General features: G+C 44.6%; 1 protein-coding gene across 1 annotated transcript in view; it reads left to right on the top strand.

The window, feature by feature from the left end:
- Window positions 1-770: 770 nt before the first annotated feature.
- The window catches only part of LOC108921152 (UPF0577 protein KIAA1324-like), a 31,410-nt gene continuing 15,838 nt past the window's right edge, over window positions 771-16,342 (top strand). The window contains exons 1-7 of the mRNA XM_018730483.2: window positions 771-1,135; window positions 6,952-7,072; window positions 10,370-10,559; window positions 12,130-12,277; window positions 12,390-12,479; window positions 13,554-13,659; window positions 13,779-13,931. Coding sequence (XP_018585999.1) covers window positions 941-1,135; window positions 6,952-7,072; window positions 10,370-10,559; window positions 12,130-12,277; window positions 12,390-12,479; window positions 13,554-13,659; window positions 13,779-13,931 — 1,003 coding nt within the window. The 5' untranslated portion in view covers window positions 771-940. The remainder of the gene's footprint in view (window positions 1,136-6,951; window positions 7,073-10,369; window positions 10,560-12,129; window positions 12,278-12,389; window positions 12,480-13,553; window positions 13,660-13,778; window positions 13,932-16,342) is intronic.

Here is a 16,342-nt window from a genome sequence, read left to right as displayed (position 1 = left end):
TTCACAGAAAGATGCAGGAAACTACTCTACTGATAACTGATAAAAATAACTGCAGTTATTGTGACCACTGGAAACACATCGGGGCCAAACTAAGGTCATAGTCACAAAAAAGGTGTGCAGTGATCTTAATGTCATTAATGTTGAACCACCATTCATATTCATTAGATGAAGAATAAAAGAGTTCCGCTATTCTTACTTTAACATGTTATATACATTCTCAGTTTACCATGAAGTTCTCCATGAAATTATCCTTTTCAAACCCCATGTCTTCCAGTATAAGAGCGGTTTTTTTCTTTCGAATGTGTTATGCAGATGTAGATAAATGTGTCTCGTGTTATTGTTATTATGATGATGAAAATTCTTCTTGTTGTTGCTGTTATTTACAGTATATGAACACGTATATTTAGCGCAAACATGTGTCCAAGTCTTAAAAAATTCTATTAGCAGTTTTATACCGAGAAAACTTTGAAGAAATGAAAGCTGGTATCATGCATTTTTGTGCTTAACAAGAAAAACAACAACAACAACAACAACAACAACAATAATAATAATCATAATAACAATAATAATAATAATAATAATAATAATAACATTAGCTCAGTAGTAATTGAACTTCTCTTCATTACTGAGTGCTTTATGAACTCATGCAAAATTGAAATGAAATCACGGGCACCGAAGAGGACATCTTTACGCAGCGTGTCCAGCCGCTGTCCACCGTGACCGTGCCTGTCCTCACTGGACCGTGGTGACGTCACGGCCGCGCTGTCACGAGCCGGCGGATGGCAGTTAAAGACATAGGGCTTATAGCCGTGTGGGCTGGAGGGAGCGAGGGAGACGCTCGTGGCGCCCGCGAAACGACGGAGAGCAAAAAAAAAAAGAAAGAAAAAGAAAGAAAGAAGGGGTGAAAAAAGTGTGTCAAGATTTTGAATAAATAAATGCGATGGGAGGGAAGGACGAGCGGAGGCGGCTCCGTTTCCTCAACCCGCTCTCTGTCATGTCCTCGCGCGCCTGGATCTGCGGAGCTCTGCTGCTCTTGAGCGCGCAGCCGTGGGGGGCCGCGGCCGGGGACAGCGACAGGCAGGACGGCGACAGGGACAGGGACAGGGACAGCAGGGACCTGCCGCCCTGCTCAGAGGTAACGCTAGTGCACACACACACACACACATGACATATGTGATGTGTGAGTGATTTAGAATATCAGTATATTACATGATGATGCTGACTACCTTCTCATAATTTCCACATCGTGCGTTTTATGACAGTGCAGCATTTTATTTGATTTGTAGCGCTGATCGGCACTGGGACACTTTAATCATCATGTACCATGTGTTTAGAGTATTTACAGTGTTTATACACACAGCACAGGCTATTTTTTAGTATTAGCGGTAGAGCCGCACCTCTGGATTTCGGTGTGAGTCAGAGCACCTATTGTGTGTACAGTACAGTACAGTACGTGTGTGTGTGTGTGTGTGACACTGTGTGTCTACAGCCATGTGCTGACAGTGATATACACACGTTCCGGGCGTTTTTATTATAGGCGCGCCGTTTCTCTTCAACACATGATGTGTGCGTTATAAAACACCTGGATACTCTTCTTCTTCTTCTTCTTCTTCTTCTTCTTCTTCTAACTCTGGATAGACACACACACATTATTAGTTTTGGAACACTCATGTTCTGCCCGCTCTCACATGTTGTTTTTGGGCAACACCCCCTCTTAGATAATTTGTAGTAGGGCCTCTACAAATCAATACTACTGTGCGCTCTCAAAATACGCCATTATCAATGATCTTTAAAAAGCTCTTCTTATTAGTACCTGATTCAGCTATCGTCTCTGTAGGCTGTAGTGCACTGATTAGATACAGTATTGATAATAATGATTATTACACTGATACTGCAGTGTATACTATGCCCCCATTATATGTACTGTTTATATCCTGATTAAAATACTGTATTTTCAGTGTACTCTTATCAATATACTTTGCTCTTTAGAAAGGTCTTCTTGTTAATGCCTGATTAAACATGTTCACGCTGTTTCTTTAGAGCAATAACATAATAACTTGTCAGGTTTTCTGGGAGACTAATATATACAGAGATCCAGACTCGAGGGAGTCGTGTACAAATACTGTATGGGGGTTATGTCCTGTTAATATGTCCAAAGTGTAAAGGTACCATAGAGACAGAGTAAATGGTGTGGCTGGAGACAGAGGAGCTCTTCCCTGACTGGCCACAGCTGTGCATAACCTGTTAATCCGTCAGAAAAAGCTTTTCCCCCCACACTGTGTGTGTGTGTGTGTGTGTTGGACAGAATAATTGCCATCGTGAACAAAATACTGTTATGAACATACATAGATTGTCGGATCCATAGTGCTGTGCACTCTTTGTGTCACATATATGTCGATTCTGAGGACTGCGTGAATGATTTTTGGCTAGGGCTCATGTTTCGCTCTGCTGAGTCGGTGTTGCCTTCCTGGGTTGTCTACAAAGGAAAGATAAGGTAGAGTCGGGGAAAAAAATCCACATTAAAGTTAATGTGCGCACCGTAGCTGAATCACTGTGTTTATCATGCTAATTGAGCGTGACAAATGGCGCACGCATATGGCTCACATTCTGCGCTCGTGTCAACATTTACACATCACCCCTGGACACATGCAATACACACGCCTCGCTTTCGCACAAAGGCCTCTCGCTGTGGGGGGGGGGGAGAGCGCCTCCTCGCGTCAGTTCAGCCCTGCACCAGGTGCAGTTGCTATGGCGCACAGTAACACATCAAACCCTGCTGCTTAGTTCTCATTCCGACTTGTCCTAAAATCCAAGTTCCACTTTAGAAGCGTATTCGCCGCGGCTTTGTGGCACTTCAGAAAAAAGTTTTGCATCAGCCGTTGTGTTTTTTTCTTTTTTTAACTCTCCTAATAGGCGTCTCTGTATAAATTGTAAAATGTTACCTTGGAAACAACCAATGTCAACAACCACTTCTCCCGAGCGGGGTCGTGGCAAGCCAGAGCCTTACCTGGCAACACAGGATGCAGAGGACCCACCCAGGATGGGATGCCAGTCCATCACAAGGCACCCCAAGCAGAGCTTGAACCCCAGGCCCACCACACAGCAGGCACTGGCCAAATCCACCATGCCACTATGCTCCCTCACCTTGGAAACAGCACAGTGAAAAAAGTGTGGTCAAAGTGCATCTTTTTCCTTTTGCTTATAGCATCTCATTTCCATTAGGTACAATGTGATTTTACCGTAATTGCCCAGATGGAAGTTTTAGAGAGGTACAATGAAGCCGTGATGCAATATAAAAGAAATAAAGATTCCTTTCTCATCCCCACCCTTCAGCCCCCCTCCAGCAGACAGGCTTGGGCTCCATCACACACTTTGTAGGCACACTGTTAAGAAAAGAATGTGGCAAACAATGGCTGTGTGGGACTCCAAGTCCCTATCTTGGATTAGATGGACAAACACTGGCTGTATGTTATGAGATCCCACCCTTTTTTATATCTGGATAACCCAGACTTGCAAACATTAGAGCTCTGGGAGCTGCACGGCTGCACCACCTTACCGGGAACAAACCCAATATCTATATGAGAAAAAAATGAAAGTGCTAAAGAAGGCTCTGCCAGCAGGTTTATTTCGAGATCTCCGAAAACATCTTTAAAGGCATGTATTCCTTACCTGCTGCCGTTTGGACTTGGACTGTAATTAACATGACACAAGCTGGCAGACAGTGTGGCCCACATCTCCTCTTCTCTCCACACTGCACACTGTTTTTGGGAGTGGTTTCCAGAGTGCACCTTGTCATTCAAAGAACTCCTTTCATTTTCATAACCTCTTTTATTCCTCTTCATTTTGAAGGCTCACGCTGCCATCCCTCAAATTGTCACGCTTTGTTTTGTCATGGTCCTCATGTATTTGGGGAAGAGCTGGTAGCATAGTGGTTAGCGCAACTGCCTTTGGATCCAAAGGTTGCAGGTTCAAGCCTCACCTCTAGTGGTAGTACCCTTGAGCAAGGTACTTACCCTGAGTTACTCCAGTAAAATTAGCTAGCTGTCTGAATGGGTAAATAATTGTAACCTTAACATTTTAAGTTGCTGTGGTGAAAAGTATCAGGTGAACATTTTGCTCACCATGCTGGTTTTTCCTGCTGCATTGATTTCTCATGCGCACCCCTGTTCTTTTTCACTTACTGATTGATGTAGGCCTGAAAAGATCTGCTTCCCGATGAAAATGCAAATCTGCTAGTTCAAAGCATAAGTAATGACGGGTGATTAATTTGTGCGTCTTATTCGTTTTAACTTGCACGTGCAGCTCATTTGCATGGTGGTGTCTTTCCAAGTGCACATGAGAGTTCCTTTTGCACCTCCCTTTGAATTAGTGGCGACGCTTGAGGGCCGTTGAAAAAAAATCATACATTTATTTTCATTCACAGAATCTGAACTCAGGATTTCCCTGACATTTTCCTTCCCATGGTGTTGGGTTCCTCTTAAAAAGGGTGGACGGAAAGGAGTCCAGCAGGTTATAGGAAAGGTTGGAAAAGGAGAAGCCACGCTTATGTGCAGGGCAATGGCTCCTCGTCGGTTTGAGTCTCCGGTTGAAATATACTTATGATGCACCACCACCTCTGTTTGTAACCCCCAGTACCCCTACGTGCCCTCCTCCAAATAAATCTACATTTTATACAAAATTAGTTTGCACCATTAACTTTCATTGTCCTTTTTACTTATAAATCCAGTCAGGTGGCTTTAAATTTCATATAACAGTGGCTGCTGATTTCCTTTCTCGGTGCTCACTTTAATTGGTCTGTACTAAAAGTGAGATGCTCTAAGCTGACCTCAGTAAATTCAATGGACTGATAAGATGGTACCTTTATAACTAATAAATAAATGGTGGTCGGTGTGTTTAAGAAGCGTGAAACTGATGTGCGGTGTACAGTGTACAGAAAGCTGGTCGACTGGTGATCTCAGCCATGTGAAAACTGATAGAGAGAAATTATGCCTAAATCTAATATGGTTATGAAAATGACATGAGCGGGATGGGCTGGAGCATCTGAAAATTTCGTCTCTGAAAGGGAAATGAATTAACTTTGCTATACTTGTAACTGTTTTGCACAGCATTGTCCTGCAGCCATTTTTTGCCGTTAAAGTTAATCCTTCAGGTCCACTCATGCTATGATTTTCATTGGCACAACTGTAGCATTATCAGTTTCCTGCACTCCGTAGCTTTTCCTTCCTTCTCTCCGAGGGCATTCTCAAATCAGCGCAGAGCGACAAACACGTCGTTCCCTTCTTCCTGACTCCATTAAAGGCAAGAATGGACCGAAATGACGAACCACAACGGCTTGAGACCACCTTACATACTGTATCTGGCTCCTGTGTTAATCTGTATTATTGTCTTTGTAATACACTTATTTCTCATTTCCCTGGTAGTTTGGCAAGCAGTAAGATACTGATGATGTGAGTGGTGTTTCAAATGAATTGGTTTAATTGCAGAATTAATTATATGAAGGTGATGGTGATTTATTTGTATAATTCTCAATAGTTTGGTCTCTGTACTGTATCATGTTTATTACACATCATGAAAATAATACACTGCTTTTGTAAATGCCACAATGGAAGGGTGCTCTTTTTTTGGACACAATGGCCAAAAAACGCTGATTGTAACCGCTGCTTTTCCAAAGCCAGAAAGCTTTGTTTAGTGCCTCCTCTCTCCATTAATGTGCATGACTTTTAAGCAGAGTCCAGTAGACAATCTAAAGAGGAAATGTACCGTTGTTTAATGGTCCATCTGTGACAGTCATCACTTTTATTCCCATGTGGTCGTTACATCCCCAACAAAGCCTTTATTCCATGAAATGTGTGATGTGATAGAGTGGAGGAACCATTTCTGTTTACATTTGCAGAGCTGCTTGTTTGCAGAAAAACTCCAATGTTAGTGCTTTTTACACAGCTCCCAGGCGGTGTCATAGTGTTGGTGGCATGTAGCGGAAATATTTCCCTGTACTTTTCCACCACTGTATTGATGGCGACCGCTGGCTGAGCTAATTCCCTTGGTTTCAACTGCTGTGAATCTGTCAAGTAAGGGGGGGATGACCCAGCTGTCGTGTGTAAAACCTGAAACTCTTCAGCTGAATGTGGCCTGCTGACAGATTGCGGCTGCTTTCTAGGCTTCCTTTGTGGATTATTGCTGCAGCAGGCATGGGCCCTGTTTATCCGTAGGGATTTTTAATTGATCCCCCAAGGCGTAGCAACACAATGGCTGCATCCTGGCACTAAGCCCTGCAGTTTGTCTTTGTGGGTAGCTCACGGTCTGCTTAGGAAGCTTCTCTTCTCCTACAGCAAAGTGCCATAGTGGCCTGGAGACGTGCAGCTTTCGCTCATTCTGTCTTGTCACCTTGGCGATCTGTCCTGTTACGCCGTTGGACATCTTTGACATGTGTAAAGCAGAATAAGACACACTGAATAGGAGCTTGTGGGCATGACAAATTTTTTAATTTCACTTATTTTAAAATAATGTTGCCTCCTTTTAATAAAAGCTAATTTAACTGAACTGGTCTCCCATCCACATTGGCATCCTGTCTCATGCTCCATTTTTCCAATACAGAGGGACACTGAGGCGTTGCCTTGTATGAGCTGCTCATAAAATAAAGTCTTACAGAGAACGTTTACATCACTGTTTTTGTCAGCTGTCTGCCTGCAAACAAGTCAAGGGATTAAGCTGTATTGTTCAGTTTTTTTTGATAGTGAAGCAGTCGGTGGACTTACAGACAATTCCGAGTTACGAACAGACTCCCAGCTGTGTTTGTAAGTTGAGGTACATAGTAGATGTTGCACATTGCTTTGGAGAAATTGATAAAGGTAAATGTACTAAGAATCCAGCCCAAGAAGAATAGGACAAGTAAAAGCACATGGGACAGTTTTCAATGCCCCCTCATGAGTCAAACATGCTTCTGTATTGCAGATCGAGTACTACTTTGAGTACACGGAGTGCGATAGCACGGGCTCTCGCTGGAGGGTGGCCATCCCGCACAACCAGGGCATGTGCAGCGGCCTTCCGGACCCGGTCCGTGGCACCGACTGCAGTGAGTACGCTGATCGTGTGTCTGTCTTCAGTCCGCAAGTTCTCCTTGTCTTGGGAAGCCTGCGGTTTACGTGTGTATGTTTGCGTATGTTTGCGTGTTACTGTGACTATGGCAACGTGACATTGTTTCAAGGAATAACCTTGCTATTTAGTATCTTTTCTGAGCTCCTTTTGCTGTTACATGTGGATGTGCCATTGCGCTGCCTACCTCACCAGCCTCCTTGGTTGATTCCAGTTCCTTACTTCCTGCTGACGTGATTCCGGAGCGTCAGTGACAGGCAATGATGCCAGAAGCATGTTTCCATCTTAAGGTTACGTCTGCCCTGTGTTAATCTTATTTTTCATCGAAAGAGTAGCATCAGATTCCCTCCTTGTCATCCTTTCGCCGAGCACAATGGATCCTAAAAATAGATTTCCGACAAGAGCACTCTCCCTGATGGTGTTAGTGCTCGGCAGAATGTCCAGCGCACTTCGGCAAGCGCACACCGGCGCTCCGTGATGGATAGCTGAATTACAACTGGCTGGGACAAGACAGCTGTGTTCGACGTCCTTTCCGCTTGCAGATGTTCTGAAAAACTGCTGTACTGGTGCATGGTGTCCAGCTGTGGACCGCAATGGAGAGGGACCATTAGAGAGATCAATAGCCAAGGTCTGCATGTTGCATTTTCAAGACAGTTTTAAAACGTTGTTGAGCATGGTGTGTTGGACAGAGTCAAAAATTACCAAATAGGAGGAGACCACCTTCAAACTCAGTCCAGGGTGCTGACCTGTTAACAGCTTATCTGATCCAGCCTCTCGATTTGTTATAGATGCAGCCTGCGTGGCGTATGATGGCTACCTCTCATGCATCTGCAGACTCACTGTCCTGTGGTTTTTATTCAAGCTGGAAAAATTAAAAATTAGGCCCTGCGGTTAAGCAGTGAGTTAGCGACAGTAACATGGATTCCTTTGCCAGTAGGTCTCAGTTGTTCAGGTCTGTAAGTAGGTCTCAGTGCTGGGGTTGCTTTTAGGGTAGGCCCATGTGCTCAGGAGCTGTGCACAGTGGCACAGCGGGTAACACCGCCGATTCAGGTGTCCTGGGCTGTGGTTTCACATCCCGGTTTGAATCCATACCTGTATGTACAGCGAGTGCATGGTTTTCTTACCACAGTCCAAAGACATATGCAGAAGAAGATCGTGGTAAACCACTTCCGTATCCTCCTCTATGATAAAAACCATCTAAGCTGTTGCCAGGAATGGACTTTGACTTGATGACACCAAACCTTACCTTACTCTGTATACTTATGCTTGCTTGATCTATCTATAAGTTCATTAATGCAGTTGCATTAATTCAGACACTTTTCTCCAAAGCGACATACAAATCAGAGTAAACAATGGTAGATCCCACAGCAGACATGGATAGAGACACATGATTATTGAAAGACAGCCACTGTCATAGTGCACGTACCACCTATAGAAGTTACATACAAATAGGAAAATAGGTACATAAAAATATTAGATGCTGAGGGACTATCTTGCAAAGGTTTTAGGAATTTCGGAGGGAAATAAGACCCTTTTGAGACCCTTCGTGAATCCTGAAAAGGATTCAGAAGTTCTGAGGGACAGAAGGAATTTATTCCACTGATTAGGCCCCAGTGCTTTGGATTTCAGTGTTAATAAGCCTCAGTGGGGTTGATTCCTTCATGAGTTACCTTCTTTGCTGCAGATCCCTTAGGGAGTAGGTCTCTGCGCTACAGATCTCTGTGTAAGTAGCCCTTCCAGGTCATCCCCATGGAATCTGGAGTTAGTCAACACGTGTCATTGTAAAGTTGTTTATCGCAGTAGTATTTATTTATCCACCGTGTTCAAAAAAACATTTGTTTTTCGCTCTTTATTAGGCATGTCATTAGTGCCATAGCATGAAAATTTAATGCATAAAATGTGAGACATCTGCAATGCAAAAAAACACAATGTGCAGCATGAAGTATATGCAAAATACAGTTTTTCATGAGGTGAAATACCTTTACAAGTTCAGTATTACTGATATTGATGCATGAAGAAGCTTATAAATAAATAATATAAAGAAATGCAAATAAATAAATTGTTCAGTTGTACATATTTGACCTTTAATGTCCTTAGAGGTCTGAAATAAATTTATTTTAGATTTTTTAATAATGATAGTGTGGCTCTTGCTGTGGTTGACTAGCCACAGGAATGGCCATGGGAAAAAGACGGACTGCCCTCCCTGCAGTGAGCCCAGTTTTCTACCGTTGTACACCACACGAGGACTATGGTACAAGGCAAGAGACAACACGTTGATCAGCTTGGCACTCTCACAACTTGTGCTGCCCACGCGCTTCGCTGCTTTAGGCCATCACTGACATTAAGTCAGTTCATCTGATACCTAGATCTTCGCTGCTCTTCTCGTTCCTCTGGCACAAAAACGTCCCCTAAATTATTCACAGGTAACAGCTGTTTCTTTGTCAAGACGAAGCTTCTACATGAGCGCTCACATTCGAGAAGCAAGGCTGTGTGTGATGGCTAGAACACTTAATTCGTACATAATGGTTAGTAACAGTTGCATTAGTTGATGGTGTAAAAAGTTCAATGCAAAAATGATTGTTGCCAGTTATGAATATCATTCTACATTCTTTCATTTAACTGATGCTTTTCGCCACGGCGACTTACAGTGTTAAGCTACCAATAATTATTTACCTGTTTTTACGGCTGGGTAATTTTTACTGAAGTAACTCAGGGTCGGTTCCTTGCTCAAGAGTACTACACCAATTGAAGATTGAAGCCTGCAACTTCCAACCTTAGCTCAAAGCTTTAACACCACACTACCTGCCACCCACGAATGTCATATTAGTGTTGTCGCATATAAATCCCATGGAGCTCAAATTCCTGACTTTAGATTGTTCTTCTGTTCAAAACTGGATGTTTACTTTCCTTCTGTAGGAGTCCAGACTCTCCCTCAAGCAGCAAAATGGGATTATAATGGGAAACAGATGACTTGAGTGGTTAGTTTGTGTGGCTACAGATTGAATACAAATCACTCCATCAAGTCTAAAGAGGGCATTTGCATCCCACTTCTATTCCAAGGGTCATTAAGAGGCGATGAAGGAACGTTAATGAGATCTTCTTACAATTTGGTTTTGCCAGTGGCTTTCATACGTCTTCTTTCTTACCAGCTGTGCCCCTATGGTTCGACGTGCTGAAACCCATGCCTTTGAATGAGGTGGTTGTGTGATTTTTTTGGGGTGTGATGCTGATGAAATGGGTCGTGACCTCTCTCACCCTCTCCCTGATCCCATGCCAGCGTTCTCCTGTGAGGCCGGCGAGTTCCTGGAGATGTCAGCCCAGCAGTGCACGCAGTGTGCCGCTGGCACTTACTCACTAGGCAGTGGCATCCGCTTCGATGAGTGGGACGACATCCCTGCCGGCTTCACCAGTCTGGCCACCTACATGGACAACGGCCCCGGGGGCGATGAAGCCCTGACCTGCAGCAAGTGAGCGATTGTTATGACTTCATCTTGCTTTACCAGGCTGGGTGTGACCGCGTGGTCATTGTGGGCGTTCCCACTGCGTCCAAGTCGTCAACGTTTGTAATTGTCAAACTCAACGTTGGAATCAATCTTCTCACATCGACAATTCCAGGTTATTTGGAATATTCAATGAGAAGGAACAAATAAGCTTCCAGACATTTTCATAGCAGACAATCCAAAAAAGTAAGGGAAGTCATACAAGTAGAAGTATAATAGAGTAAAAGTAGAAGACATGCATGAATACCATAGAGGGTATGCTAATTTTACTCAAAAAGTAAATCATAATGGTACAATGGTACATTTTTTTGATCCCACAATTCAGGACAGCAAATATAGAACTATAGAAAAACATTACAAAGAAACTTAATAACAGTGATTAAGAGCATCAGAAGTACAACGCTGTAGACACAAAAGGTTTTATTATGTTATGCAATATTATAGTAATCTAGCATTTGACACTAGTACTGGTTTCTTTTTCACATTCAAGGAGAATAAGGCAGGACTTAGAAATTAGGTACAAAGAGACACACCGAGTTCTGCATATTACTGCTTAGAGCTGCATGTCTATTTTTTTCTTGCGACACATTTCCGCTTTTAGCCTCACTTGGCTAAGAGAAGGTAAAGCAATGATTGATTAACTGTTAAAAAATCCCCAGATACCGTGATGGTACGAGCAGGCTAAACAGAATACATATTTTTCCACCCTGCCTCCTCTTTTATGTTTACATTTATTCATTTAGTACATGCTTTTCTGCAACGCGACATACCTCTCAGACAATACAGTGCAAAAAGTCCAAGGACAGATTTGGATGCCGACACGTGATTCTTGAATGCAGTCGGTTTGTCGCCATATGAATCAGTGTACAATTGCACCAGTAGCTGCATATAGGTTTTTCCATAATTACACTAAATTTTATTAAAAGTTATTTCGTTACTTCATGTAGCAGAAGCTTTTCTCCAAAGCGACTTCCAATGAACACTATTTACAATGGGTCACTCATCCATATGCCAGTGCAACACACTTTCTCCCTGTTACACACACTATGGGTGACAAGAGTCACCAATCCACCTGAACAGCATGTCTGTGGACTGTGTGAGGAAACCAGAGCACCTGGAGGAAATCCACACAGACTCCGTACAGACTGAGGCGGGCTCTAACCCATGCCTTCTCACATCTCCCAGGCACTGTGAGGCAGCTGTGCTGCTTGCTGTGCCACCATGCTGCCCGTGTATTAAAAATAAGTGCGTTGCTTTGGAGAGAAGTGTGCATAAAAACACACACACACACACACACACACACACACACAAACACACACACACACACACACACACACACACACACACACACACACACAGATAGATCTGTTTTGCAGGGATCCGTTCACAATCGTCTCCATTAGTGAGATTCCCGGTCAGTGTATCTTACTGGGGTTTCTAGTGCAAGTGGTGTCTGTTCACTTGGATGCTGCACCAAACATGGGGTCCAGGATGCTCTGTCCTCATCACAGTTGTTGTCCCTCCCTTGTCCACCCAGCTCCACTTGGACGCCCCAGGGAAACTACATGGAATCGAACCGAGACGAGTGTACCGTGTCCCTCATCTACGCTGTGCACTTGAAGAAACAGGGCTCCGTCTCCTTTGAGTACCAGTATGTGGACAACAACGTCTTCTTCGAATTCTTTGTGAGTCTCCGTCTAGCCGCCCGATTTGTTTCTCCAAAGAGTTTTAACCAGTAACTGTGAAACTGCTGACTGACGAGACATTTCCATAACGTGTTCATTTGTCACTGCTCAGATTCAGAATGACCAGTGCCAGGAAATGGACCAGTCGTCCGACCAGAAGTGGATCAAGCTGACCAGCAATGGAGAGTGGGGCACCCACACGGTAAATTTTTCCCGTGTTGCACCTGTGCCCTCAGAGATATAGCACCCTCCAGGGTCTCTTGACTGCCGTTCTTGGGTTTTGTGGCAGTGTGAGATGTTGCGAAGCGACACATGTAAAATGTCACATTTACCTGGGCACGTTTCTCTAAAGTGACTGACAATCTACAGCTGGGACAATTTTCAGGGAAGAATGTTCAAGTTTTGATCTTCTGTATTTTTGCTTCCTCAATATTTTTCATGTCCTTTTTGACTACTTTCAACTGTTCAGGTGTTTTCTTTTTTAATGATTTTCCCTTCCTTGCTGTTCCATTATTCTGACTATTGTGCCCAAAATCCTCATATTATTTGCGTTACCTTTTTGTTGCGAAAACTATTTTATTATGACTGAATGGACTCGATGAAGATGTGAACTTGCACAGTTTTTTTTGTACTCCAGTTCATAATCAATTGTTTTCTTAACCTGATTTTTATCTCATGGATTTTCTATATTTTTCAGTTCCTCATCAATATTTTTGATGCCCTTTTCGCCTGCTTTGTATTTTTCAATTATTGCCTTTTTTGTCATTGCCTCGCCTTGTTGTTCTATGACTTTAATCATTGTCAATACTTAACTTGCAGTCCTTACAGTACTTGTGTTGCGTTTGAATTACAGTCTCCATTTTATTCTTGCTCTCAGCTGTTGGTCCAAGAATGATGATGTCATAACCCGTCACATGCTCTCCGCATTCTGATACTGTATGTCACTCCTTACGAAATGTACACGCACACTGATGAAGGCATCTTGCTGAAACACATCTGTATTGTTTAAATCAAAGTACTAAACTCGCTAAGCTTGAGTGCACTATCCCACCTTTACTCTAGCGGTTGAGGGTTAGTACTTTACTTAAGGGCCCTACAGCAGTAGGTGGGATTCAGACCTGCAACCTTGAGATCTAAAGCTGACAGTGCCAAACACTACTCTGCCCACCGTCTTCCTCATTGTTGTTGCATGAAAAATGCATATTTTATGTTATGCGGGGACATGAGAGCCATGACTGTACATGACTGTACCTTTCGTTTCTTTGCTGGGCTGCAGGTGAGCTTGAAATCTGGCACAAACATTTTGTACTGGAGGACAACTGGAATTTTGGTCGGGGCTAAAATAGTGAAACCGGTGCTGCTACGAAACATTCAGATCGAAGGTAAAGAGAAAAACGACGGACCGATTGTCCCACACACGTGCGCATTGTGGATCTTTGGCCTCGAGTGGCGTGTTCCAGGGTTCAAGAGGCTGGTGTAATGACCTGCTGTCGCTTTCCAGGGGTGGCTTACACATCAGAGTGCTTCCAATGCAAGCCAGGCACGTTCAGCCGCACGCCGGGCTCCTCGACCTGCGAGCCTTGCCCCAGAAACACCTACTCCAGCAAGGGGGCCAGCTCCTGCACGCCCTGCGACAAGGACAAGGAGTACGCGCGTACGTCTGTGAAACGGACTGTCCGTCGCTCAACTGCACCGCTGGAGAAACCAAGCACACCAGCTGCAGCTTTCCAGTCACGTGTCTAGTAGTGCTTCACTATTCGCTCTTCAAATCCAATCTCCCATTTGCTTCAGTATCTTTAAACACACCTGATCTTTCGCAAACAAGCGGCTAGTTTAATACTGATTTTGAAACTCGCATAAACGTGAAATTTCTGGAAAAAGATGGTAGGTTTTGCCCTTCTATACACAAACCATTGCTATGGCCGGTGATATTACCAAGCATTTACATTTCCATTTCCATTTACGTCTATTCATTTATCAGACACTTTTCTCCAAAGTGACATACTGTCGCAAAGAGTGGACTGGAGACCCTGGTGTGGACCCAATTGCGGGATCGTCGGGGAAAAGCGTGGTTCAAACTGAGGTGCAAACGTGGTCCTGGAGAGGAGAATCTGAAGACGTGGTCGATGAAGCGAAGTGAGGGTTCATATCGTAAGAGACAGGAACAGGGACAAGGAGATAGGTGAGGGAACAAGGAGGGAGATACACGGAGAAGGACAAGCTGTGGAAGTGTCGTGAACGCAGATGGTATGGTTGTTTTAAAAAGATTCCGCAACCAGGGAACAGTGGTTATACCCGGCTGCGCTGATTGTGACCAGGTGCTTGTGGTTGCGCTGCATGCGTGGGCGTGACAGTACCCCCCTCCTCACGGGCGGCTCTTGTCGCCCTGCGACCCCTAGATGGGGGGCACTCCTGGGGATGTGGAGCTGGCGGGTCTGGATACTTCCTGTGAAAGTTATCAATCAGAAAAGGGTTGAAGGTGTCACGAGCAGGGACCCAGCACCTCTCCTCAGGCCCATACCCTTCCCAGTCTGCCAGGTAGTGTAGACCATTGCATCAGCGCTTGGAATCCAGGAGTACACACACTGTGTAAGCCGGGGCCCCATCGACCTGCAACAGGGGAGGCGGTGCAGCCTCTGTGAAACCTGCATAAGGGAGGTACAGTAGGGCTTGAGAAGAGACACATGACCCGTAGGGCAAATGTGCATGTTTGGGGGCAGCTGCAACCTGTAGGTTACTGGAGTGATATGCTGGAGGATCTTGAAGGGACCTCTAAACCGGGGCCTGAGTTTCTTGGAAGGGAGCTGGAGCTTTATGTCCTTGGTGGGCAACCATACCCACTGCCCAGGCTGGAACAGGGTGGTGCGACGGTGTCGGTCCGCTTGTTGTCTGTACTGAAGGGTGCTCTGGTGGAGATGGTCATGCACCGTCCACCACACCTCTTTGCTGTTCTGGAACCACTCGTCTAAAATCGGCTAAAATCCTGGATAAACCGGCTATAGAAATTGGAAAACCCCAAAAAGCATTGCAGAGCCTTCACCGTGATTGGCCGGGACCAATCCAAGATGGCCTGAATCTTTTTAGGGTCCATGGCAACCCCTTTTTGGCTCAGGATGAACCCGAGGAAGGATACCTGTGCCTGGTGAAAAAGACATTTCTCCCCTTTCATGAACATGTTGTTCATCAACAACCGCTGCAGCACCTGCTGGACCTGCTGAACGCGCTACACCCTTATGTTTGAATAGATCAGAATATCGTCAAGATAAACCAGAATGCATTTGTTTACCAAATCCCCCAATACGTGATTTACAAATGCCTGAAAAACTGAGGGTGCGTTAGCAAGACTGAAAGGCATGACCGTGTACTCATAGTGGCCCACAGAAGTACTAAATGCTGTCTTTCACTCGTCCCCTTCCCGTATTCGGATAAGATTGCAGGTCCAGTTTGGTGAATATCTGCATGCCATGGACATGCTCTAGTGTCGCCGTGATGAAAGGCAAGGGGTGTGGATATTTGATAGTGATATCATTGAGACCACGATAATCAATGCAAGGGTGCGAGCCTCCATTCTTTTTACCAATAAAAAGAACTCGGCCGAGGCCGGTGAGGTCGAGGGTCAGATAATGCCAGAGGCCAGGGCCTTTGCTACATAGTTTTCCATAGCCCTCTGTTCAGGAAGAGATAAAGGATAGACTTTGCCCTGGGGAGGAGAGATTCCAGGTAGGAGATCTCTCGCACAATCCCATGGCCGGTGTGGGAGCAGGGTGGATGCCCTACTTTTACTAAAAACTTCATCGAGGTCATGGCACTCGCCTGGTACCTCAGGGGGCTTGGCTGCTTCTGGGCTCTCTATGGAAGTGGCTCTACACGGAAGGGATAAACAGTTCATGGGGCATCGAAGTCCCCAAGCTACAAGCTCCCCGGTGCTCTATGAAAAGATTGGGTTGTGCCGGGCCAGCCAGGTGTATCCCAAAATAATAAGGTGGTCAGGAAAATCATACACACTTGCTGAAACCGCTTGTCTTAAGTGGCAATTCAGAGCAAGATGGGACACTCCCAGGACAG

The sequence above is a fragment of the Scleropages formosus genome, chromosome 5 (genome assembly GCF_900964775.1).
Source record: "Scleropages formosus chromosome 5, fSclFor1.1, whole genome shotgun sequence".
In the NCBI taxonomy this organism is placed as follows: domain Eukaryota; kingdom Metazoa; phylum Chordata; class Actinopteri; order Osteoglossiformes; family Osteoglossidae; genus Scleropages; species Scleropages formosus.
This window is presented reverse-complemented; position numbering and strand designations above follow the sequence as displayed.